This window comes from Oryzias melastigma, linkage group LG16 (genome assembly GCF_002922805.2).
Source record: "Oryzias melastigma strain HK-1 linkage group LG16, ASM292280v2, whole genome shotgun sequence".
Taxonomy (NCBI): Eukaryota; Metazoa; Chordata; class Actinopteri; order Beloniformes; family Adrianichthyidae; genus Oryzias; species Oryzias melastigma.
The window spans coordinates 21,246,876-21,270,922 of NC_050527.1; the positions used below are offsets into that span (position 1 = coordinate 21,246,876).

The 24,047-nt window shown below is 38.4% G+C and overlaps 1 protein-coding gene across 19 annotated transcripts in view; it reads right to left on the bottom strand.

The window, feature by feature from the left end:
* rims2a (regulating synaptic membrane exocytosis 2a) overlaps window positions 1–24,047 on the bottom strand; it is a 206,111-nt gene that overhangs the window by 169,119 nt on the left and 12,945 nt on the right. For 11 of the 19 annotated variants that reach the window (XM_036216117.1, XM_036216120.1, XM_024267958.2 and 8 more), the window contains exons 3-4: window positions 4,761–4,793; window positions 2,822–2,908 (exon numbers count right to left, since the gene is read on the bottom strand). The exons of the other annotated variants lie outside the window; for them this stretch is intronic. In XM_036216117.1, the coding sequence (XP_036072010.1) occupies window positions 2,822–2,908; window positions 4,761–4,793 (120 nt within the window). The remainder of the gene's footprint in view (window positions 1–2,821; window positions 2,909–4,760; window positions 4,794–24,047) is intronic. 19 annotated transcript variants of the gene reach the window in all.

Consider the following 24,047-nt stretch of genomic DNA (forward strand, 5'->3'; position numbering starts at 1 on the left):
CCAGTTCATGTGTAAACACACTATAGGCTGCTGATATCGTTCATTTCCTTTGCTTTTTCCACTTTTTTAAATGTTTGTTTTTTCCTTGAAACCATAAACTATTATTTTGCAAAACTGAACTAGTTACTCCGATAATGGAAATGTGAATGGAGCAAGCTGAGAATGTCAGAACTAATAGCTAAAAAATGCTGAAACAGATGGCTAAAATGCTCAAGCTGATAGCTGAAATCGCCGGGTCTTAAAGTTTGCCAAAAAACTAGAAAAATGTCTGATTTTGCCAAAACAGCACCACAGTGCTAAAATATTTGCTAAACTCCAAATGTGCCTGAAGAACTTAAAAAAGGTCAAATTTCAACAAAACAGCTAGTTTAAGGCTAAAATATTAGCTACACTCAAAATTTGCCTGACAAACTTAAAAAAAGTTTAGTTTCGCAAAAACAGCTAGCTTGAAGCGGAAATATTAGCTAAACTCCAATTTTGTGTAACGAACTTAAAAAAAAGTCTAATTTTGCCAAAACAGCTAGCACAAAGCTGAAACATTAGTAAAATCAAATTTTGTCAAATTAACTTGAAAAAGTAATTTTGACAAAGCAGCATAAAGCTAAAATATTAGCTAAACTCTAACTTTGCCAAAAGAACTTAAAACAGTCTTATTTTGACAAAACAGCTAGCATAAAGCTAAAACATTAGCTAAACTTAAATTTTCCAAAATAACTTTAAAAATCTAATTTTGCCAAAACAGCGTGCATCATGCAAAATATTAGCAAAAATCAAATTTTACCAAAATAACTTAAAAAAAGAAATTTTGACAAACCAAACAAAAAATGGCTAAGCTCCAAATGTGCCTAAAAAAACTTAAAAAACAGTCTCACTCTGACAAAACAGCTAGCATAAAGCTAAAATATTAGCTAAACTCAAATTTTGCCTAGAGAACTTTAAAAAAGTCTTATTTTGACCAAACAGCTAGCATGACGCTTAGTGTGAATGCTGCAAAGCAATAGAAGCTGACCAGAACAATACGGGTAAAAATGCTTATTCATGACGGCTCTTTATCATACGCAGCTCATTGTCCACACTATCATATCTGAGCTCTTTTACCTGGCAGCTCACCTGAAACGTGAGCCTTTTTCTTGGAACATCGGCAAACTACAGATCTCTACAAGAAGTAGAGATCCTCTGCTGCTATGAACTATGGGTACTCAATTATTCAATTCTCTTCTGAGAATATTGATCAGATCATTTCACTGCTGAGAACTTTTTTTGAACTCTTAGAAATGTTAAGAAATCGATCCTTTCATGTTACCGTTTTAAAAAAATAATTTTTTTGCAAACTGACGTCCAGTAAATATTAACCCTTTAACACCTGAGGTGTCGTCGGTGACGCTTAAACACAAAACCTTTAACATACTGTAACTCGCTCACGCTGCGTTTCTCCTTCACAATCTGCTGAAACTATCGTGTTAACGGTTGGAAAGTTATTGTAAATCAAAGAATATAAATACTAGTGCTCCAGTGTTAAAGGGTTAACATAAAAAAGATTATACTTTTTGTTCACAATGTAAAAGTTTTTTTTTTTACACCAGGTAACAACAGATTTTGTTTCAGACATGCACACAGCCACACTTTTTAAAATGTATTAATTCACTTATTTTCAATGTTTTTGGAAGATGAAATTAATGAATCTTTTGACCACAAACTCTACAGTCAGTCTCCAGCCAGGATTCATACCAGAATCTTGATCGGCGGCAGCAGTGCCAACCTTCATTTAAACTCTGTTAATTTATGAAGCCCCAGTTCACAGCCAGCGTCTGTTCAGGGCACCACACAGAGAAAGCTAAGACCCAAACCTAAACACAACCATTATTTCTGACTCAAATGGACCAATTTATGTGAAATAACACTAGATTGTGATAGCTCTGTTCCATCCAGATCATTAAAAAAACACATTACCTTAACTAAAGATCCACTCAGATGAAAATAGTGTTTTTAATCTGTTCTTGTAGCATTTTTGTGATGGTGATGAAGAAAATTAATTCTAAAACAAACTAAAAAAAAAATCCTAAATTAGCCAAAATAGCTAGAATGTAACTGAAATATTAGCCTAACTCCAAAATAGCCCAAAACTTAAAAAAGCCTAAATTAGCCAAAAGGCTAGCAATGGGTTGAAATATTACCTAAACTCCCAAAGAACCTAATTTTTTTTTTAAAAAAAGCCTAAATTAGTCAAAACAGCTAGCGTGTAGCTAAAATATTACCTAAACTCCAAATTAAAATTGTATTTCTGAGTGTTTTTTATTCAAATTTTTGTGAATCGGGAGCAGATAAAAAAAAATGTTGTTTGAAAAACATTGTATTTGTGAGGTAGAAAACATGCTGGGCTGCCCACAACCTCCCTGCCCCAGACCAATAGATCCATGAACGTCTTTGATTTCCTCGTCTGAGCTGGAATCTGGATCTAAATGACCAGATAGCTCTAATATTGGTCGACATTTACAGTATGAGAGAATCCTAGAACAAATGGAACCATTTTTAGTGTAATCCAGCATACTGAGCATGCAGTCCATCTTCTGAAGAAAGAAACTAATCCCTATAAATGTGTAAACAGGATGAAACCTCCAGCAGAACCAGAGTCAGCGAGGCGTTTGCCTTAGTGGCTGGTTGAAGTCTTAATCACTCGTACACCAGAAATGCATTGTGGTCCTTTAGCCAGCCTCTAACACATTACATAACAGACTCTTTGGTCAAAGGGGTCAAACTGGCTGTGCACCCAGCTGCTTCTGCTGCATCTGTGTTCCTGCTGGGAGGAGGTGCCATTACTTACGTGTCTGCCTCTGGCTCCTTGTCATTTTGGGGCTTTTGCTGGGGCTGAAGAACATTATTTACCAGCTCAGTGATCCCACTAAACCACCTGTTCAAATAAGCAAAGCGGTGACCGAAAAATGTGGCGTTATGGGAGAATACATTTTGAGCTTCGAGGAGATTTTGGAAGGCGGGTCAGTTCTAAGGAGAGACTGATAGCAGGAGCATTCACTACAACCAGAGCAAAGAGAGGAAAAGGCCGGGACACAGGCAGAGCAGCAACCACTGCAACATCACTACAGACAGTGTTGGAAACAAAGCCAGGAAGAGAGAAGATACAAGCTCAAACCCCAAAGTAGACTACAGCTAGCATGAACTTAAAATATTAACTAAACTCTAATTTTGCCAAAAGAACGTTAAAAAATTCTAGTTTTGACAAAACAGCTAGCATAATGCTAAAATATTAGCTAAACTTCAATTTTGCCTAAAGAACTTTTAAAAATTCAAATTTTGACCAAACAGCTAGCATAATGCTAAAATATTAGCTAAACTCTAATTTGGCCTAAAGAACTTAAAAAAGTCAAATTTTATCAAAACAGCTAGCATAATGCTAAAATACTAGCTAAACTCTAATTTTGCCTAAAGAACTTAAAAAAGTCAAATTTGATCAAAACAGCTAGCATAATGCTAAAATACTAGCTAAACTCTAATTTTGCCTAAAGAACTTAAAAAAGTCCTATTTTTCCAAAACAGCTAGCATGATGCTAAAGTATTTGTCAAACTCTAATTTTGCCAAAATAAATCAAAAAAGGTCATTTTGACAAAACAGTTAGCATAATGCTAAAATATTAGCTAAACTTCAATTTTGCCTAGACAAATTTTAAAAATTCTAATTTTGACAAAACACCTAAAATATATGCTAAAATATTACCAAAACTCCAAATTTGCCAAAATAAATTAAAAAAGGTAATTTTGCTAAAACAGCTAGCATAAAGGTAAAATATTTACTAAACTCTAGTATTGCCTAAAAAAACTTTAAAAAAGTACAATTGTGACAAAATAGCTAGCATAAAGCCAAAATATCAGCTAAACTCAAATTTTGTCTAAAAAACTTTATAAAGCCTAATTGTGACAAAACTTTTAGCATAAAGCTAAAATATTAGCTAATCCCCAATTTTGCCTAAAGAACTAAAAAAGTCTAATTTTGGCAAAACAGGTAGCATAATGCTAAGACATTAGCTTAACTCCAAATTTGCCTAAAGAACTTTTAAAAAGTCTAATTTTATGAAAATGCTAATGCTAAAAATACTAGCTAAACTTCAGTTTTGCCTAAAGAACTTAAAAAAGTCCTATTTTTCCAAAACACCTAGCATAATGCTAAGGTATTTGCCAAACACTAATTTTGCCGAAAAAACTTTAAAAAAAAGGTGTAATTTACATAAGCTGAAACCCCAAAGTAGAAAAGCTAAAAACTCAGAAGCTTTGCAGCCAGTTGAAATGAAAATTGCACTGAATGCCCAGCTGAGGATGACAAAGACGTCGTTTCATTTTAGCCCGTTGTTCAGAGAAATTGCAGGTTGTTGTCAGACTGACTGATCGGATCAAGGCAGGTGCATCAACCCCTCAAGTTGATCAGAGAGCAGTAGATACACCACCGGAAGCTAGCCAGCCAGGTAAAAACCAGGGACAAGAACATTCTACATCATTCAAGTTGGTATGAAGACGAAGCGAGGGACGTTGATGTCATGGAACCCAGTCGTTTTACAGCTGAATGAATGCGTGCACTCATCTCTGACAGCTGCTGTTCTGTCAGCAGATTTTCAGACCTTCCTTCCATGACCTCAATGCGGCTCATTTCAATTTACTACCAGAGAGGGGGGAAGCCACATGAAGCACACAGCACTCACTGCCAGGAAGAAGTATTAAAGCCCAGTGCACGTTGGGTAATGCAGTTTACTTACTGTGCTGGCTGAGGCTTTGGTTCTTCTTTGACCCTAAAATACATAAATAAAACAGTGTATATGGATGTGTTTGTCGAATAAAAAAACAAACAAACACAACATGAATAACAGACTATCTTCAGTCTCTTGATTGATTAACCCTTTAACACCTGAGGCGTCGCCGGTGACGCTTAAACACAAAATCTTTAGCGAACAGTAACTTTTCAAGCGTTAACATGACAATTCCAATAGATTCTGAAGAAATCATTGTATGAACACATGAAAAGTTACAGTAGGTCAAACAACATAAACAGTGGAGCTCCAGTGTAAAAGGGTTGAATAAAAAAGTTGAATTTCTAGCTAATTTCTAGCTAATTTCTGGCTTAATTTAAGACAACTTCCTTTAGCAAAATACGCAAAAGTCAAAATCATATTTATTATTGCCAGTATTTTCCCCAAAATAACTAATACTTCACAAATAATTTGCTTTTTAGTGTTCCAAAGGTAATATGTGATCATATATGGATACAGTTTACTCTGAAAGACTAAAGAAAAGGATGGTACGGCCGTTAACTGAAGGGAAGATGGGCAACATCACTTCCATTTCTATAAATTGCTCAGGTTCAAAAGTGGCTTCTGTGGAATTATTACAGTAGATTTGCAAACACACAAAAAATAACTTAGGAAAGGAAACTAAAGTGGCATTTTAGCTGAAACACTTTGATTTCACTGTTGTTGTTTCATACACGTTATCCAGATAACTTGTTCAAAAGTAAACTTTGAAAAGTTAAAAATACAAAAAAGATTAAACTAAAACATTTTATAAATTTGTGTTTAATTTTCCATTTAACCATACATTGCTTTGAATCTGCAGAATAATACTTTTGATATATTTTCACTAATTTCTTTAAATTTTCACTTCATTCTCTTTTATTTTAGTAGATACTTGATGAACTGAAGCACTTACATTCATGCATTGAAGGCATCAAATATTTTCGATTGCGTTTCATTGATCTGTGGTTTCTCAAATATGTGTCAAAGTGACAACTTACTGACTTCAATAACACAATTTGTCCAAGAGTCTGTGGAAAATATGAAATAAATCCACAAATATCTTGTAAAGTTTTCATTCATGTTTTAATGCAATGCAGAAAAAGTGAGAAAACTTTTTAACAAACTGCATATCGAAATTGTGATTGATTGGAGTCAAAGATTTGACAGTCAGGGCCTTGCCTTTAAACCACTCAAAAAAATGTATTTTTAGTGTTCATTCACATAGAATAGCACTTTAACAAATGTTTCATGGGCTGCATCATTCTCATGTGCATCTAGAATACTAGCATATTCCCACCTTTGTCTCCAATTATTAACCGACCGATTTTAAAAGTTGTCAAATTCTCTGTCAGCAGACAGTTGTAGAAGATTTGTTAAATAAATGTGTTTTTGTTCAGTTCATGGAACATGAGTCAGGCTCCGCAACTCACACGTGGAAATGAAAAGCCCTCACAAACGTCTTGGGATAGTTCGTCACCAACAGTCACAGCCCAGTGACACTGGACCCAGAGGGAGCTTTCAGACCAGAATAGTCCAGCTGACTCAGTGGGATTGGGAGGAGAATGGTAAAAATTTTACAACTTCCTTTGGCTTCATCTGCTTCCACATTACACTCTTGGATCAGTTTGGGCGGCGGGTTTGCTGTCTAAAACAAATAGAAAATGTCTCTGAATTTACTTCCTCACTGGATTACCATCAAGACATCTTTTAGCTTATTTGTGCTTCTTTAGATACTGCTTGATTTACTGAAATTGTCTGTCAGCATTCACACTGTAATGCAGTGATCCCTAACCCCTGGGCTGTGGACCGGCACCGGTCCGTGGGTCACATAGTACTGGGTGCAGACAGAAAAAAAAGATTAATTTCATTTCGTTTTCTGATCCTGAACAAAGTTTTATTTTTTAAAAAGCTTCAGAATATTCTTCACATCCATGTTGGTCACGTGACTTTACCAGCTTAGCTAATGTGATTGCTAAGCTAGTACCCCAAAGCTAACAACAAAAAACAAACAATTAAACGTATATGGAAAGTTTATTTGGGACGAAAAGAGAAACTGAGGAAACCAAAAAAGAACCTTTGACTTCAAACAACAATAAAACTGCAGTTTACAGACAAAAGTAGGAGTCTTCCTCGACATACGGATTAATTGTTTTCATGTAGCATGTAGTTGTATCTAAAAAACGGCGACAGACTTTCAGCTGTTTCACACATGCAGATAATAAAGTTGGAGACCGGGTGGATTTATGTTATATTTGGAAAATACCGCTTTTACAACAGGTGAGTAATTTTATTTTGGTTCATTTATCTTAAAAATCAGACGTAGCTGAAGCTAGCGTCGGGTTGTTGGCCTCGATCCACTGACGTTAAAGAGAACACCGTCATCACAAGGTTCAAACCAGCCGGAAATATTTTACGGAGAATAAAGATTCTACCAAGCTGAAAAGTTGCATTACCTGTGATAATGCTATTGTGAAGGCTTTTTGCTAAATCTGGTTGCAAAAAATGCTGATGTAGTTTACTCTAATTGCTGTTGGGATTCGCTGAAAATGCAAAAGCTATTTGCAAAATACTAAATTTGCTAAAAGACAGGAGATTTCATTAAAGAACTATGAAAGACCACTGAAGGTGGCCTAAGTTTCTGATTAATTGTTAGTAAGTTTGCTTAAAAATCCTCTGTGCATGTCAATTTTCCAAAACATGTAGTGTGTTGGTTAAATATGAGCTAAACTGCAAACTATCCCTAAAAACCTTAGTTGATGCCAAATTACCCTAAAAAGTGCATTGCTAAAATTTGAACTCGACTACAAAAAGCCTTAAAATTCTCAGTAAAATAAGTCAAAAACGTTAGCCTTTTGCTAAAATATTAGTTAAACTCAAAAGTAGCCTAGCAAACCTCAGTAGATACAAATTACCTAAAAGTGTTAGCCCGTTCTTGGCTAAACCTAAAAGTAGCCTAACAACCTTAGTAGTAACAAATTAGCCAAAAAAATGTTGGCATGTTGCTAAAATATTAGATAAAATTAGCATAAAAAACCTCAGTAGATGCCAAATTACCAAAACAAGCTAGAATAATGCTAACATAACAGCTCATTACTAAATTATTCAAAAATTACTGTTAACAATGGTCTCAAAGTTTTTGAAAAACATCTAAAAATTTTCATTCACTTTCTGTGAAGCATTTTTCTTCAATATTTCAAAAGCTATCAAGTTTATGCATACCAAAAGTACAAGCAGTAATGTTCTGAACGAGCTGAACATTTTGATATTAAGATTGCTGAAATCGCTGAAAGTGTGACTGAGTTTTAACGAGCCGAAATATGTACAAAAAGGAGCAGGAGAATCACTATAGTGTGAACGTTTTGAAGCATTCACGCAATAAAGTTGTTTAATTGTAGAAACTTGTGAAAGGGATATTTGAGAATTCTCCTACAGCAAGAAAACTTTAGCACAAAAAATGCTCCTTGTGTTGAAAAAAATACCCAATGAATGTTGATTCATGCGAGGACAAAATATGATCCATCTTTTTGCCCTGTAAGATAATAGGAGTCTGGATCAAAAGTTAAAAAGGCATTAAGGGGGAAAAAAAATTATGTAATTTTTACTTTTTGGAATTGTTTCAAATCAGAAACAACTTCTACAAATTAACAATTTTGTTTCATTGAATATTCATCATCTACATGAAAAATATCTACTGATAATTTTAGACTTTTTGTTAAACAAAATTTCTTTCAGATGCATTTTGTTTTGATTTTTTTCCCACAAAACTGGAAGCTTAAAAATGTCAACGTCGGCCGTGTTTGGACCGGTCTGTGAAAATATTGTCTCATTTAAACTGGTCGGTGGCTTGGAAAAGGTTGGGGACCACTGCTGTAGTGAACCACATCAGCGTTCACATGTTGGCGGTGAAATATGATCCTCATTTTAATTTGGAGCTCTCACACCCACCCACCAAAAAGAACCAAACAATCTGAGAGACAATCTCCAGTCTGAGATAAACAGGTGAGGTGTGAATACATCTTTAGACAATGTCAGATGGCAAACAGAAATCGATTAATCAGTGAGACAGTGTTTACATGTTTGATATGCATCTAAAAGCTTCATAATAGCGTCAAACTCTCTATGAAATTCAGATACCTATATGAAAACTACGAAAGACAAACAAAACAAGATAGTAGTGCTGCCACAAACGATTATTTTATTAGTCGACTAATCACAGATTATTTTTTTCCGATTAGACGACTAAACATGTCATGGGCAAACTGGATGTAAAGCACAAATCTTAACAATCATTAGCTTTAAATTAACTAAAAACTAGATTTATAACATTACCTGCTATAAAGCTAGTGTGAATGCTTTAAGCGGAAATGGGCCGCTGAAGATGCTAAAATTTATAGCTGAAGTTGATAGCTGAATATATTAGCTAAATGCCAAATTAGCTTAAAAAACAAAAAAAAAAGCCTAAGTCATCCAAAACAGCTAGCATGGAGCTAAAAGATTAGCTAAACTCCAAAATAGCAAAAAAAAAAAAACACAAAAACCTAAATTTGCCAAAATAGCTAGCAAGCAGCTGAAATATTAGCTAAACTCCAAAATAGCCACACAACAAAACAACAAAAAAGCTGAAACTAGCCTTAATAGCTAGCATGTAGCTGAAATATTAGCTAAACTCCAAAATAGCCTAAAAACTGAAAAAGCCTAAATTAGCGAAAACGGCTAGAATGCAGCAAAAATATTGGCTAAACTCCAAAATAGCCTAAAAAAACAACAACACAAAAGACTAAATTAGCCAAAATAGCTAGCATGCAGTTGAAATATTAGCTAAACTCCAAAATAGCCTCAAAAACCTTAATAAATGCCAAAATAGGCCATAAAACTAGCAGAATGCCATTATAACTTTTAACTTTACTACACTCTAACTCCATATAATATAAAGTAACAACTAATAGACTATTAAATTAGTCGTTGACTATTTTAATAGTCTATTAGTCTTTGATTAGTTGACAAATCGTGGCACCCCTACAAGATAGCACTTGTTGCCATTCATTATTTTCTTGAAAAGGTAAAAAGTGCAGAAACAGTCAGTCAAGCATGCACAAACACTAGCAGCCACGTGACCGTGCTGGATCTCACTTGCATCCATGCAACCCAACACCAAAGCTCCTGACCTCACCTCGCTCAGAGTGAGTCTTGGAGATAAGTAACAAAAGTTTACGACACATTTCAGGCTTGAATCTTCCACCAGAAACTCAAACACCACAGTTATTTTTAAATATATTGTCACAAATTAAATAGCTGTGTCAGATTATATTTTAGTAGTTCTTCATCAACGTACAGGTCCAACAAATAAAAAGAAAATCTTGTATTTCAGGAGTTGGTGTCTTATTTAAAAACTGGACAGAGGCCACAGAAGAGAGTGATAAATAAACTAAAACTAGACACGCTCCTCAAACAACATTCCATCATATCCAATTCAGCTGCGGAAAACAGGCAAACAAGTGACGGGATTGAAACGGAAAAAGAAGGACAGCAGAGCAGGAAATCCGTCTGTGTCACAAAGGTGTGAGAGCACACGAGTGAAGATAGAGTCCTGTGTACCCATGAGTCTCGCTGCTCTGTTTTCCAATGAGCCAGTCCATATTTATCCTCTCTCTGTGTTCTCCCGATGACCTGCAGCGCCTTTCTTTATTGATCCCATCAGCACCGTCTCTGTGGTCGCATTACAAGCCTCATATTTATCTGATCAAGCCTGCTGCCTGCCTGGACAGCTGCCGGGCAGAGCGCTTGTGTGTGTGAGCGCACTCGCCTATGCATTAGTGAATGTGCGTGTGTGTGTCATCCTTGTGTGTGCTGTGTATTATCTGACATGGCGCGGTAAAATGAGTGAGTGTAAAATGTCACGTGTGACGTATTCGGTATCCTGGCTGCTTCAGGGGCCTGCAGGGCAGACGCAGGCTCTGTTTTCCATCAAAAACCTGCACTCTGAATCCCCACCAAACAACTCTCTCCAGATCCATCAGCAATGCAGTCTCGATTTTATCTCACTTTCAAAACTCTGAAGAAATTTCTTGTTAGATTGGATGTACTACTTTGCAAAAATTCCTTTTTAGTTACTCTCCCTCTTGTGGATCAGTAGGTTTTAACCCAAGGTCTGAATTTATGTTATGTCACAGCGCTCTCTAGTGGACAGGATGAATTGTCTGCTTTTGTTCTGGTCTGAAGGAAATGGGAAGGATTTCCACCCACAACTAATTCTAGGGTTTACAGAGAATGGTCAGAATAAGAGAAAATATCCCATGAGCAGAAGTTCTGTTGACTCCTGAGGTCAGAGGAGCATGAACAGACTGATTCCAGTTGATAGAAAGACAACAGGAACTCAAATAACCACTGGTTACAACCGAGATCTGCAGAAGAACATCTCTGAACACACTGAGGGGGAAATATGTGATTTATACAAGCATTAATTAATTCACTTCAGACATGCTGCAGTCAAGAAATGAGTTTGTGCTCTGTGATCTTTTTATGCCAGGGAAAGGAACCGTCTTCTCATGAAGGGAGTACCCGGATAACAGCTGCTGCCCTGCGCTGGGAACCGAATCTGTAATGCAACATCTTCCTGTGATGACGTCTGAATCAGCCGATAAAACACCAGTTCCTTCTTCACATTGTTAGAACTTTCACTAGAAAATGTCTTTTTTTTGTTTGATCAGCGAACATTCTTTATTACTGCTTATTAAACACTTGTGTTGAACTAAGAATCGTTTGCTCCTCATTTGGACTTCAGTCATTTTTCCACCACAACACAACACGTCCATCCAGGAGGTCAATGGGCTACAGCAGCAGAGGAACACACCGGGTATCATTCCTGTCTGCTAAGAACAGGAAACTGATCCCACAACTCACACAGAATCACCAAACTGAACAATAGAAGATTGGAAAAACATTGTCTGATCTGGTGAGTCTCCACTTCTGCTGTGGGATGTTCAGCCGACTAATCTGCAGCAACTGTTTGATGCTATCATGTCAATATGGACCAAACTCTGAGGAATGTTTCCAGTACCTTGTTGAATCGATGTTACCAAGCATTAAGGCAAGTATTGGCAAGATGTCCCTAATAAATCTAATGTGATCTAGTCACATGTTAGCTGTAGAGATCCATGTCATGGTGTGCTTACACAAGACCAAGTGTTTTTGATACCAAGTGCATATTTCTTGTTATAATGATAACTTTTGTCCAAAGTTCTTCAGGAAGTATGTGCAAAATCACCTGTTGACAATCCATCTAACAGAATGTTTAACATTTCTGGTTGTAGCTTGAAATTTGTGAAGAAAACTTTAAAAATCTCCACTGCAGTTTGCTTATGAATTCCCTCCATTTAGAGCTGTTTTAACACTTCTCATGAACCTGCAGCCTCCTCAAGCTTCAATTCTCTCGTTCTAACCTCACCTTAGAAAACAAAGTAACTATCACTCTTCAGATTTTGCTTAGAATTTTTTACATGATTTTCTTTTGACATGATTTCATGATAATACCACCTCCATGCTTCACCACAACTGCACAACACAAGTTGCAGTCTACAATAAAGAAGACTAAAACAAGAGGGCAAGAGAAGAGGAAACTTGACATTAATTCCAGGCCTCGAGGGCCGAATTCCTGCATGTTTTCCAACATTACCTGGTCTGGCATGTTCTGATTGGCTGGATACACCTGAACCAGTCACGAGTAGGTCTTGGATATCATGCAGACACAGCGGCCCTCGAGGACGGGAGTTGCCTATCACTAATCTGACTTCTTTGCCAGTTGTTTAAAAAAACCTTCATTTGAGAGTGTAAAGGAAGCCAAAAATAATCCCATTCATTCCAACATGACTTTCTCGTCATAACAAGCTGAGAACCAGTTGATTTATGATGTTCTTTAAACTTTACAAAGGCAAAAGAAACAGAAACTAGGACAGTTGTAAGTAAACCCCTGCAGTTTAGGCTTATTAGACACCTCTAAGTTTAATGTTATGAAAAGTTAAATTCTTAAGACAGAAAGTATCAGTAAAAGACAAAGTCAAAAAGAACTGCAGTTTCCAACTAAAAGTGTTTTATTTTCCTTCTTTTTCCTGTAGAGGGCATCACACACTGACATCGCTTTCACTGGAAGAGGCAAAAAACTGAGACTGAACTGAAACTGAACAGATAGAAAAGCAGAAACAGTAAGCGGCGGGAAGAAAACATCAATAACTTTACCTAAAGAAATGGAACCAAAACAAAGGCTTAAACAAAGCAACAGAGCAAAACTGAGGATTGTGAAATACAGACAAAAATCCTCATGCAGACAAGCAGCTGTCACTGCCTGACTTTTTGTTCTCATCATCTCTCTCTCTTAATTTATTATTCTCTAAATTAGTATAGACGATAACATTAATACCAATAAAAATTAACAATAGTTAAATGTTTTTCAATCGAAGTATCAAAAGGATTAATTGGTAATCCAGACGACCTTAAAGTCCCACTCTGATCATCTTTTTTTTCCTATTTTAAGTGGTCTTTTAGTTATGATTATGGAGTTTTTAACCAAAATCAATGAAATCTGTGTCACTTTCTAGAACATAGTTTCTACAGAGTGGCAGGAGTTCACTAGAAATTTAGCTGTGAGATGTAGGCAGAACCGTTGGTGCAGAGGAACCCCGCCCCCTTCCCTCACCTGTTGCTGAAATCTCAGAGCGGGAAGCATGTGGCCCGCCCAGCGTTTTGTCATAAATATTCTCTTTTTCAAACAAAATTTTTTTGTCTGCTCCTGATTTACCACAATTTAAATAAAAAAAACTCAGAAAAATGCCCCAAGAAGATGTTAAAAGCACACAAAAAAGCCCCACAATCTTCATGGGAGGGATTTTTTACATCCTTTTTCAAACTAGCTTCAACACTGCAGTGCTAAAATCTGGGATGCAGCCGATCAGTGACCCTGCAGGCCCTTCTGTGTCCTCTAAAGACTGGATGATAATTACATCACCATTAATCCGGCTCAGAGGGGAAACACCAGCTATGTATGTCATTCGCAGTCCAGCAGTGGTCAGTGTGCTCAGATGATGAGAGGGTCTGTCAGGTGAGTCAAAACCTTCAGAAAGTTCATTCATCTTTTGAATCTACTCAATCTTGTTCAGGATCAGGTGATCATTGGAGCTTGCCCAGTTGCAGTCGGGCACACCTGGAACAGTTAGCCAGTAACTCACAGACCCGCAGAGGGACAACCCATATGGTATTAAATTTCCACCAACACTCTCCCACGAGCATTTATCAGACTCCACGCGCGCAAGGAACATTCCACGACCGCAGGACAGTCTCCAGTCTCCACGCCGTTCCTCTAGTCCTGCATACTCAAGCAACCTCCTCTCCGTGCTTGTGAAACTTCTTCTCCGCCCTTCTGAAACCTTTACTCGTGAAACCTTTACTCCACGCTCGTAAAACCTTTACTCCACGCTCGTGAAACCTTTACTCCACGCTCCTAAAACCTTTACTCCACGCTCCTAAAACCTTTACTCCACGCTCGTGAAACCTTTACTCCACGCTCGTGAAACCTTTACTCCACGCTCGTAAAACCTTTACTCTACGCTCGTGAAACCTTTACTCCACGCTCCTAAAACCTTTACTCCACGCTCGTGAAACCTTTACTCCACGCTCCTAAAACCTTTACTCGTTGCTTGTGAAACCTTTACTCCACGCTCGTGAAACCTTTACTCCACGGTCGTGAAACCTTTACTCCACGCTCGTGAATCCTTTACTCCACGGTCGTGAATCCTTTACTCCACGGTTGTAAAACCTTTACTCCACGCTCCTAAAACCTTTACTCCACGCTCCTAAAACCTTTACTCCACGGTCGTGAAACCTTTACTCGTTGCTTGTGAAACCTTTACTCCGCGCTTGTGAAACTTTTACTCCACGGTTTTGAAACCTTTACTCCACGCTCCTAAAACCTTTACTCCACGCTCCTAAAACCTTTACTCCACGCTCGTGAAACCTTTACTCCTAAAACCTTTACTCCACGCTCGTGAAACCTTTACTTGTGAAACCTTTACTCCGCGCTCGTGAAACCTTTACTCCACGGTCGTAAAACCTTTACTCCACGCTCGTAAAACTTCTACTGTGCGCCTGTGAAACTTCTTCTCCACGCTCTCGAAACTTCTTCTTTTTGCTCATAAAACAAAAGTGCACAGGATAAGTTCCATGAGCGCAAAGTCCTCCACGAGGGGCAGAACTAGAGCAGCAGAGGTCACCGGAGCGTAAGAACACTCCCACAAGTGCAAAGAAGAAGTTTCACGAGCGTGCAGGAGTAGAGGAGCAGGCGTGGAGATTGTAATGGGATGTTCCTTCCGTGCGTGGAGTTTGATATATGATCATGGGGGATTATTTAATGCCATGAAACAACTACACACATTTACATTCAATCCTAAGAGACTATTCAGAACAGAGATGGTTAACTCCAGGCTTTGGGGGCTGCATTCCTGCATGTTCCTGCAACATACCCTTCTCTGGCATGTTCTAATTGGCTGGACACACCTGAACCAGGTAATCAGTCACGAGTTGATCATCAATCAAGCATGTTTTTGGACTGTGGGAGAACTCTACACAGAAAGGACTAGGGCCTTTTCTCTTTAAGGCGAACCACCATTCCACCTTACAGCCCATTGCTAAATTCCTTCCGGAAAAAAAAAAAAAATCTATAATTAAACAGAAGATGCAAAAATCTCAGAGTTACTTCAAAAAAATAATTAAGAGTCAGACAGCAGGAGGCTTCGCAGGAAACTACTTTATGTTAATTTCCTCAAAAAACATATATTTGCATTATTGTCTGAAAATGTGTCTTCTCACATCCCTCCACAAGACATTTAAATGAGCCACTAAAGAGAAAATTAAAATGTGACATGTGACATAAAATTAGAGCGGGGTATCGATAAAAATTTCCAGAAACTATTTGATTCACAAGAGCCTGAATCTATACTATTCTGATTTTTTTAGATTCTTTCGATTCTTCAATTTGATTTGATTTTGAGTTTACACATTTAGACACATTTGTTTAGAAATACATTAATAATCTACTATAGGTTTTGAATATATATATCAATCTGATTCAGTTCACATACTGTAAATGTATCAGTGAAATAATGAGATTGTTAATATCATCCAGTGTTACATGGATTCTCTAAAGGAGAAGTTCTAACTAAAATGTTCAGATCATTAACATTGTAAACATTGTTCTGCTTCTCCTGGAGAACGTTTCAGTTTGGATACTAGGTGGCAATCACACTATTGCATTAAAACTTCTTCCAGAAGAAGAAGAAAGAATGAGCAAAAAAAGGTGATTTAGACCATAAATGGTTTCTTTCAAAAATATTTCCTTAGAAGATTGTATGTCAGAATGTATGTTTACGCTGACCGAGCGTTAGCATTAGCCATGCCATTACACGTTAGCATCAAGCCAGTGGACTTTAACTTTATGTACTAAAATGATCTATATTTTTATAAATTGATTATTGATCTGTTAAGCTTAAATCAATTCAAATCGATTAATTGATTTCATCATCCCAGCCCTAAGTAAAATGCCATTTTTGGCAATTTTTTTCTGGCCAAACAAAAGAGATTGTAGTAAAAATAGACATTTCTATAAAGACTGAGGAATGGATATTGAAGCACCTGTTCTTTAAGTCTATCCAATAAGTGTTGGGAGGAATGCTGTTTCACATTCTCCCCTTCAGAGAGCTGAGAAGCTGAACACCGAGTGGTGATAACCTCTTTGGGTGTTGCATGCTGGCATGGTGTGATAGGCCTGGCAGTGGGGGGTGGGGAGAGGCATGGAACTGTTGGACAGTTACCACATCTGGGCCTTAGAAAGCACAGATAGCATTGAAGTCACACGACTCCGTCATTAACGCAGGCGATCCAACAGCGCCGGAGCCAAATGTCTCGACCAGCAACTAATATTTAGATTGTCAAACATGAGTTGGCACCTGGAAGTTTTTCTGAGCAACGGGAAGTAGCTAATCTGCAGCCAAATATAACAAAAATCCATCTGTTTCCTTGGATTACCTGCCAGGATTCAATTGTGGCGCCTCATTTCCCCCCTGAGAGATTTCAAAGTGGCAAAGAGTCAGCTAATCACCTCCAGCCCACACTCTCACTATCTTCGTGCAGACTCACAGGAAGCACAGGCATGTTGATATTTGACAAATATTTAGGTGCACCACACAGCATGCAGTCTACATGTTTGTGTTCTCGCACATTTCTCTGCTAACGGTGTGGCTTCTGCTGTATGTGAGCGCTCAGTGTCTTCCTTCAGATTCATATTTTTATTAACCCTGTGGTGCAACTCACATTTGTCCCTCACAGACGTCGCTAGACCCCCATCCCAACTGGGGAGCCTCCCAGCCTTGATGCTCTCAGACCTGACTGCAGGACTCTTGTGGGATGAATGTGAGGACCATTAACCGTCATGCGCCCCCTAACCCTTTCCCATTTAACACTTTCCGTGAAGCTACTTGTTTTGCAAGCCCCTCACCCCCACCTCGTGCACAGTCTTACTGACACTGGCTGTCTGTGTTGTGAGCTAGTTTAGTGATGGCCAAGAAACGGTCGTTCAATTTTGCGTTCAAACTTTGTGAAGAAACTTCTGGTGAAGAATCTGCAAGACATGCTGGGATGGATCCTGAACGTATCTAAGAACGGGGGCAAACAATTACCTGGTGGAGAAAGGGAGCAGGTTATGTTCTGGAGAAGAAAGGAAGCAGACTATTTCCTGGTGGAAAAAGGGAGCCGACCATTTCTGAGTTGGGCGTGCAATGTGAATCTGGTGTTACTTAGCATGTCGTTATTTTGTCTTGACTCATGTTTTTGTGACCACAGATCCTTCTTTGTTCTCCTCAGATTTGTATAGTGATGAAATGTCGTTTTCAGTCGATCTCTCATCCTCTGCCTCCCATCACACAGCAGTGCAGAAGAGAAGCTCTCAACGGTTACATCTACTTTTGAGAGACACAGAGGAAAAGAAGAGGAGACACTGAAATGTCTTACTCCTGCAGCTAAAAAGAGCTGGGTTATAACTGGAGCTCATGTGTCATATATGCTTTTGGTACTTTACCCCAATACGTCACACAAACGTCAGCAATATCTTGAGCTGAAATAGTTGATAACAAGGCTCCCTGAAACACTGACGATTCATTAAAGTCCCCTTCTGATGAAAATCCTGTTTTTGAGTTTTTAACATGTATGTGTGGCATTTTTCTTATGGAGCAAATTTTAGAAAAGAAGGCTTCGGATAAACATGAAGAACAGCTTTTAAAGACATTTAGGTTGTGGGATTTTGGTTAAAAACTTCATAATCAGAATTAAAACACTACTGGAAATAATTGTCATGGGGGAGTTTAAACTAAAACCAAATGTGTGATTAAAGTATTGAAACATTGAGGGTGGACCGATCTGTTGGACTTTTGCAGTGTTGCAAATGATAGGATTCCCTTGCTTTAGCCGCTTCCCTGCACAGATTTAGAGCCAACCGACCATCCGAGCAGACGCCCCTTGGAGGATAAGGCAACCGGCTTCTGTTTCCTGTCAACAGAAAACACGGCAAGCCCCCAACTCCCAATCCTCAGCGCCCTCGTGCCTGTTGGCTTTAAGCGTTTTATCTTCCACACCGGAGCATTCCTCTCAGAACCGCCCCCTTCCTTGTTCCCCATACATCGGGCCCGCCCATCATCATCACGTCGATGATAGAGTGGTCACAGTGGGATGAGTGACATTAGGGGATTAGTCAGAGATCCTACACAGGATTCTGGGCTTCGGATCAAAATATCAACTCTGACCGATGTCAGCTGACGGAGGCGGGAAACTGATGACACACAAAAACACACATTCTGATGGAAAATCCCTGTAACATTCACCTCTGAAGCAGTCATGAAGGATCAGTGAGAGGGATTCTGCACGCTGCACGCATGAGTAGGACACACAGTGTCTCTCGAACAGTGCAGTGAGTTTATATAAGGACCATCACTGCATTAGTGATGTCACAGCAATGGCTGCTCTTTATTCCCCCCCCCCCTTCTTTTTGTCAGCTGGCTGCTGCTGCCATCAGCTGCTGTACATGAAATTACTGCTATGCTGACCTCGTGATCCCTACGAGCACGTTTTAACAGCAAAATGTCGAGAAAAACAAGTCCAATACAGAGCTGACTCAGCGCAAAGACAGAAAAAGAAAACAAAGAGTATGAATAGATTTGCTGCAAATGGATGTAAATAGACATTTGGAGATCCCGTGATGTGAGCAGGGCTTGCATAAGCCAATGTAAATTTTCTCCAAGAGAATCACTGCAGCAGTTATTACATAATGAGTCGGACTCCTTGTCATAAGGTCTCTGCAGGTCTCTACGGAGAGGATGTCTGTTTGGGTTTATGACATCTGTGCGTGCAGCACAAACAAAGGCCTGCTGCATTTGTTTACATAATGCGCTGGATGGTTTGAGATTTAGGCCGAACAAAGGTGTGTTTGAAGGGCTGGCCGGGACGTTGAGTCACCAGCTTGCACCTGCTTTAACCAGAAGAGTCTTGAATGAGGGGAACGTCGGCAAACACACACAAACACACACACCAACACACCCCCACCCACACGCGGGATAAGGAGAGATTAGAGCACTCTGTGTAAACTACTGGTTGTAAATGTGTAAGCTCCCAGACAGAGAGAGAACAGTAAAGAAGTAACAGTTCCATTTGGACTGCTTTTCTGTAAACATTTGAAAACCTAGGTTTGTAGTTAAAAGAATAATAATGAATAAATAACATTAATATATCATAGAAACATTTACAGTTAATATACAAACACCATCATCTTGTTGCAAAAAAATAATTTTTAAGTGTTTTATGCTGCAAAACATTAACTGCTTGAAAAAAAGTCGACTCTTTTTTGGTGTTTTCTTTCTTTTTTTTTTTTTTTAGCTAAAAATTAAAAAAACAAAACAAAAAAAAATGTTTCTATGTATTCTTGTATAAGTTTTTCATCCAAGATAATTTGTTTCTAATAATTACTTAAAGGGGCCCTACCATGAAAATTCAACTTTTTGAGGTTTTCAGTGCATTTTACGGTTCATTCCTCACTATAAAGAACCCCCAAACGGTATTTTGATCCGTTCATGCATTTAAGAGTAATCCTCTAAAAACCTGCAGCAGCCCCTCCCATACCCATGAAAACGAGCGGGTCCTCACATGCTGACATCACAAGATGAGAACCGCCCATTTCAGGAAGAGTCTGCTCCGCCCCCAGGCTGACACAAACCCTTTCTTTTTGAAGCTAGCGGCGATCTACTTGTTTTGTGTGCCCCCCACCACCAGCCCGTGCACAGTCGTTCAGATACTGGCTCTCTGTGGATTGAGCTAGTTTATTGATAGTAAAGAAACGCTCGTTCAATTTAGCGTTTAAACTTCGTGAAGAAACTTCTGGGGAAGAATCTGCACGAATCTGAACGTATCTGAGAACAACGTAGGCAGACGTTGGGAAAACGGCAGGAGAAAGAGAGCAGACTATTTCCTGGTAGAGAAAGGAAGCAGACTATTTCCTGGTAGAAAAAGAGAGCAGAATGTTTCCAGGTGGAGAAAGAGAGCAGACTGTTTTATGGTGGATGAATGGAGCAGACTATTTCCTGGTGGATGAAGGGAGCAGACCATTTCCTGGTAAAGAAAGGGAACAGACTATTTCATAGTGGAGAAAGGGAGCAGAATATTTCCTGGTGGAGAAAGGGATCAGGCTATTTCCTGGTGGAAAAAGCGAGCGACAATTTGGGAGAACTAGTTTGAATTTGGATTATTGAGCAAATGCAGAAAGCTGCTTGTGAAAAGGATTTTTGATTGAGATTAATGATGCTTTGAAGAGAACAGAAACGTTTAAAAAGCCAGTTTCCATCTTCATGTAATTTAAGTGGGTCACGAAGGCAATCATTTTTTTATATATTTTGTTAAAACTATAAAAAATTAAAATTTTACAAATCTGATATCATTTTTTATGTAATTCTTATAATTCTGCTGAGGGCATAAGAAAAAAAAACATTTGCTAGAAAACATCAAATTTACAGACATTTTAGTAAAAGATGAAACTGAAGCTGTGAATGGTATATTAGAAATTGTGCTATAAGGAGCTATTTGCTCTTCAAGAAAAAAAATCTTTTTACTTTTAATAAATAATTTTATTCCTTAGTGGAAGTTTACAGCAGCACTTAAAGCTGTGAAAATATGTTTACCCTCTTAAGACTCGAGCTAATATTTGAGCTCCACACATGTGGTGACACGGGCCTAGCTAAGCAGAATGAACTGTTGTGGTAATATAACACTAAATGTGATGATCATGGATGTGGACACCAGGTCTTTAGAGATTTCTCACCAACATAGAAATTAGGATTTTGTTCTTGTTTTTATCCACATTTTGCTGACAATGGTAAACATTATGATCCATGGTAACACTAAAAAGTGATTAGAGGGTGACAGTGGCTCAGGCGGTAGAGCGGGTCGGCCAATGATCGAAGGATAGGCGGTTCGATTCCGGCTCCCGCCAGCCAAGTGTCGTTGTGTCCTTGGGCAAGACACTTAACCCTACTTGCCTCCAGTGTGGCTCCACTGGTGTTTGAATGCGTATGAATGTTCCGGTGATGGTCAGAGGGGCCGTTGGCGCGTACTGGCAGCCACGCCTCTGTCAGCCACGCCCCAGGGCAGCTGTGGCTACAATAGTAGCTTACCATCACCAAGTATGAATGAGGTGTGAATGAATAATGGATATACAATGTAAGCGCTTTGAGCGTCTGGAAAAGCGCCGATAAATCCAATCCATTATTATTATTATTATTATTAAAATCATCATGCTATTTTCACACATACTTCACTTCCGAAATCAGATTATTTATTTACCAATAAGATCAGAGAAAAACACATATAAACAAATTCATATTTATGTAAAAATAGGGCTGGGTTGATAAATTGATTAATTAATCTGAAGCTATTTAAACTGAATAGATCAATATTAGATCCATAAAAGTAGATCCATAAAAAAATCGATCTTACTCATACAGCTAAAGTCTGCTAGCTTGATGCTAACGTATAATGGGATTTCCCATAGGACGGCGAATGCTAACGCTCGGTCGATTGCTGACTAAATTAACATCTTTATAAACTTACAGGATTTAACTTTCCGATCTCTTTTCAATAAACTCCTTTTTTAACGTTCTAAAAAACGTTTTTTGCTCATACTTTCTTCTTCTGGAATAAGGTGTAATGCTGTAGCACGATTGTCACCTAGTGGTCAAACTGAAACGCCCTCCAGGAGAGGCAGAACAATTATTGGAGCTTCTCTGTTTGAGAATCCATGTTACACTGTATGCTATTAACAAACACATTATAATTTCACTGATACATTTTACAGCATGTGAACCGCATTAAAATAATATGAGAATATTCAAAACATATATAGATTATTAATGCATTTCTGAACAAGTGTGTCTTAATGTGTAAACTCAAAATTGAATTGAGTGGATCAAAAGAATTTTTAAGAATTGGAATTGATTCTGGAAATGATTGGCAATACCCAGCCCTATGTAAAAATACTTCAATGTGTTTTGAAAAAAATCTAAAAAAATATCAAAATCTTATATCCTATTTTGTATAAAAATATCATTCCAGCAGGTTAATGTTTCTGCAAAGCCTCGGCTGATTGAAATGCTAGTTTCTCTGTTTTGCTTCCTGGAGGCTTTAGAGATCACAGGCAGTCAGATTTTTTTTGTGAGCCTCCCAGCATGTCAACCACAGCAGGGGGGGTGAGTGTATCTGCTATTATTAGTCCCAGTAACAGCAGGTTTTCTCAGTCTTTGACTGAAACCATCAAAAGAGAGCTGGGTTCTAGGGTCCAACCTGAAAGCAGAACCTTTCTTCTTCTGTTTCTCACAATGCTGTGACACCCGTGTACTAAAACAAATCTGCATGAAGCCAATTACTTTTCATGCAAAATGTGGAGTCAGTTCACAAACTATAAACAGTTTATGAAACGATTATGGGCTGCTACTTGTGAAGAGCAGAAGGTCAGAGTGTTTCTCCTCTCCTCCACCTGTTAACCATGTCTGTGATTCCAACTGTGCTTTAAAAGTTTAAATCTAATAGAACAGACAAATAGAAATTGCAACTATTTATTTTACATATAATACTGAACCAAACTTTAGTCTTCGGAAATATTTTTAACTTAAAACCATGAGCAGCGTTGAATGGCCTGCAGGGACCACCCACAACCACCCTCGCCACCCCTCTTTGACTCGCCCTCACTGGCTGAGCGGCTGCTCTAATTGCAATCACAAAATCCTGGAGGAACTGACTTGTGTGAAACTTTTATATCCAAAGTAGATGTGCAAATTTCCCAGGAGGGAAGCATAGCTGAACAGCACGCAGCCAGTCCGCGACGCACACACTTACAGCTACCCTGCATGAAGAAATGTGATCTACTCTGCATTTTTCTAAACTTAGGGACAGGCCATGAGAAATCAAATGAACATGTTGGCGAGTTTGAATCATTACATCCTTACATTTCAGTATTTTTCTTCCATTTACAAAGTATAGCATAGAAATAAAATCACAGAAATTCTTATTATTGACTTATTTTTACTTATAAATGACGTCTGTGCGCAGCTCCGTCTGAAGAAACACATTAATAACCTGTTTCTCTTTCTTCAGTTTGAGAAGTCTCTCTGAATTCTCAATGAAGATCACTGCCAGTGACGAGTCTCCACAAATTCCTGAGTTCAGATAAACCTTCATTTAGAAAATGATAGCAAACAATTTTAAAGAATATCTGGACAGCTGCACTTGACCTTCCACCACTAACTCAATTATTCTTTAGCTGTGGTTTCACATTGTCTGGGCTCACCAGCGCCCTCTGCCTTGAGGCAGGCGTACTGTAGTGTATTTCTAAACGTATTTTTAGCTGATAAAAATACTAAATGAGTCACAAACTGGCACCAATGTAATACGACAGATGGCAAGAAACATAAAAATGAAGTAAATAACAAAGCGTCTCTTATGATGGTAAAAAGACCGAAACAGTACAACGCATGGATTAGCTGCAGCTCCAGTCTATGTGTGTGGCGCAGGGGAGACACGGGCAACCGCTGCCTCACCTACTGGTTTCTCAAACTCAAACTCAAACTTTATTAATTTATATAGCGCCTTTCATTCAGCGAAACACAAAGCGCTTAACATAAA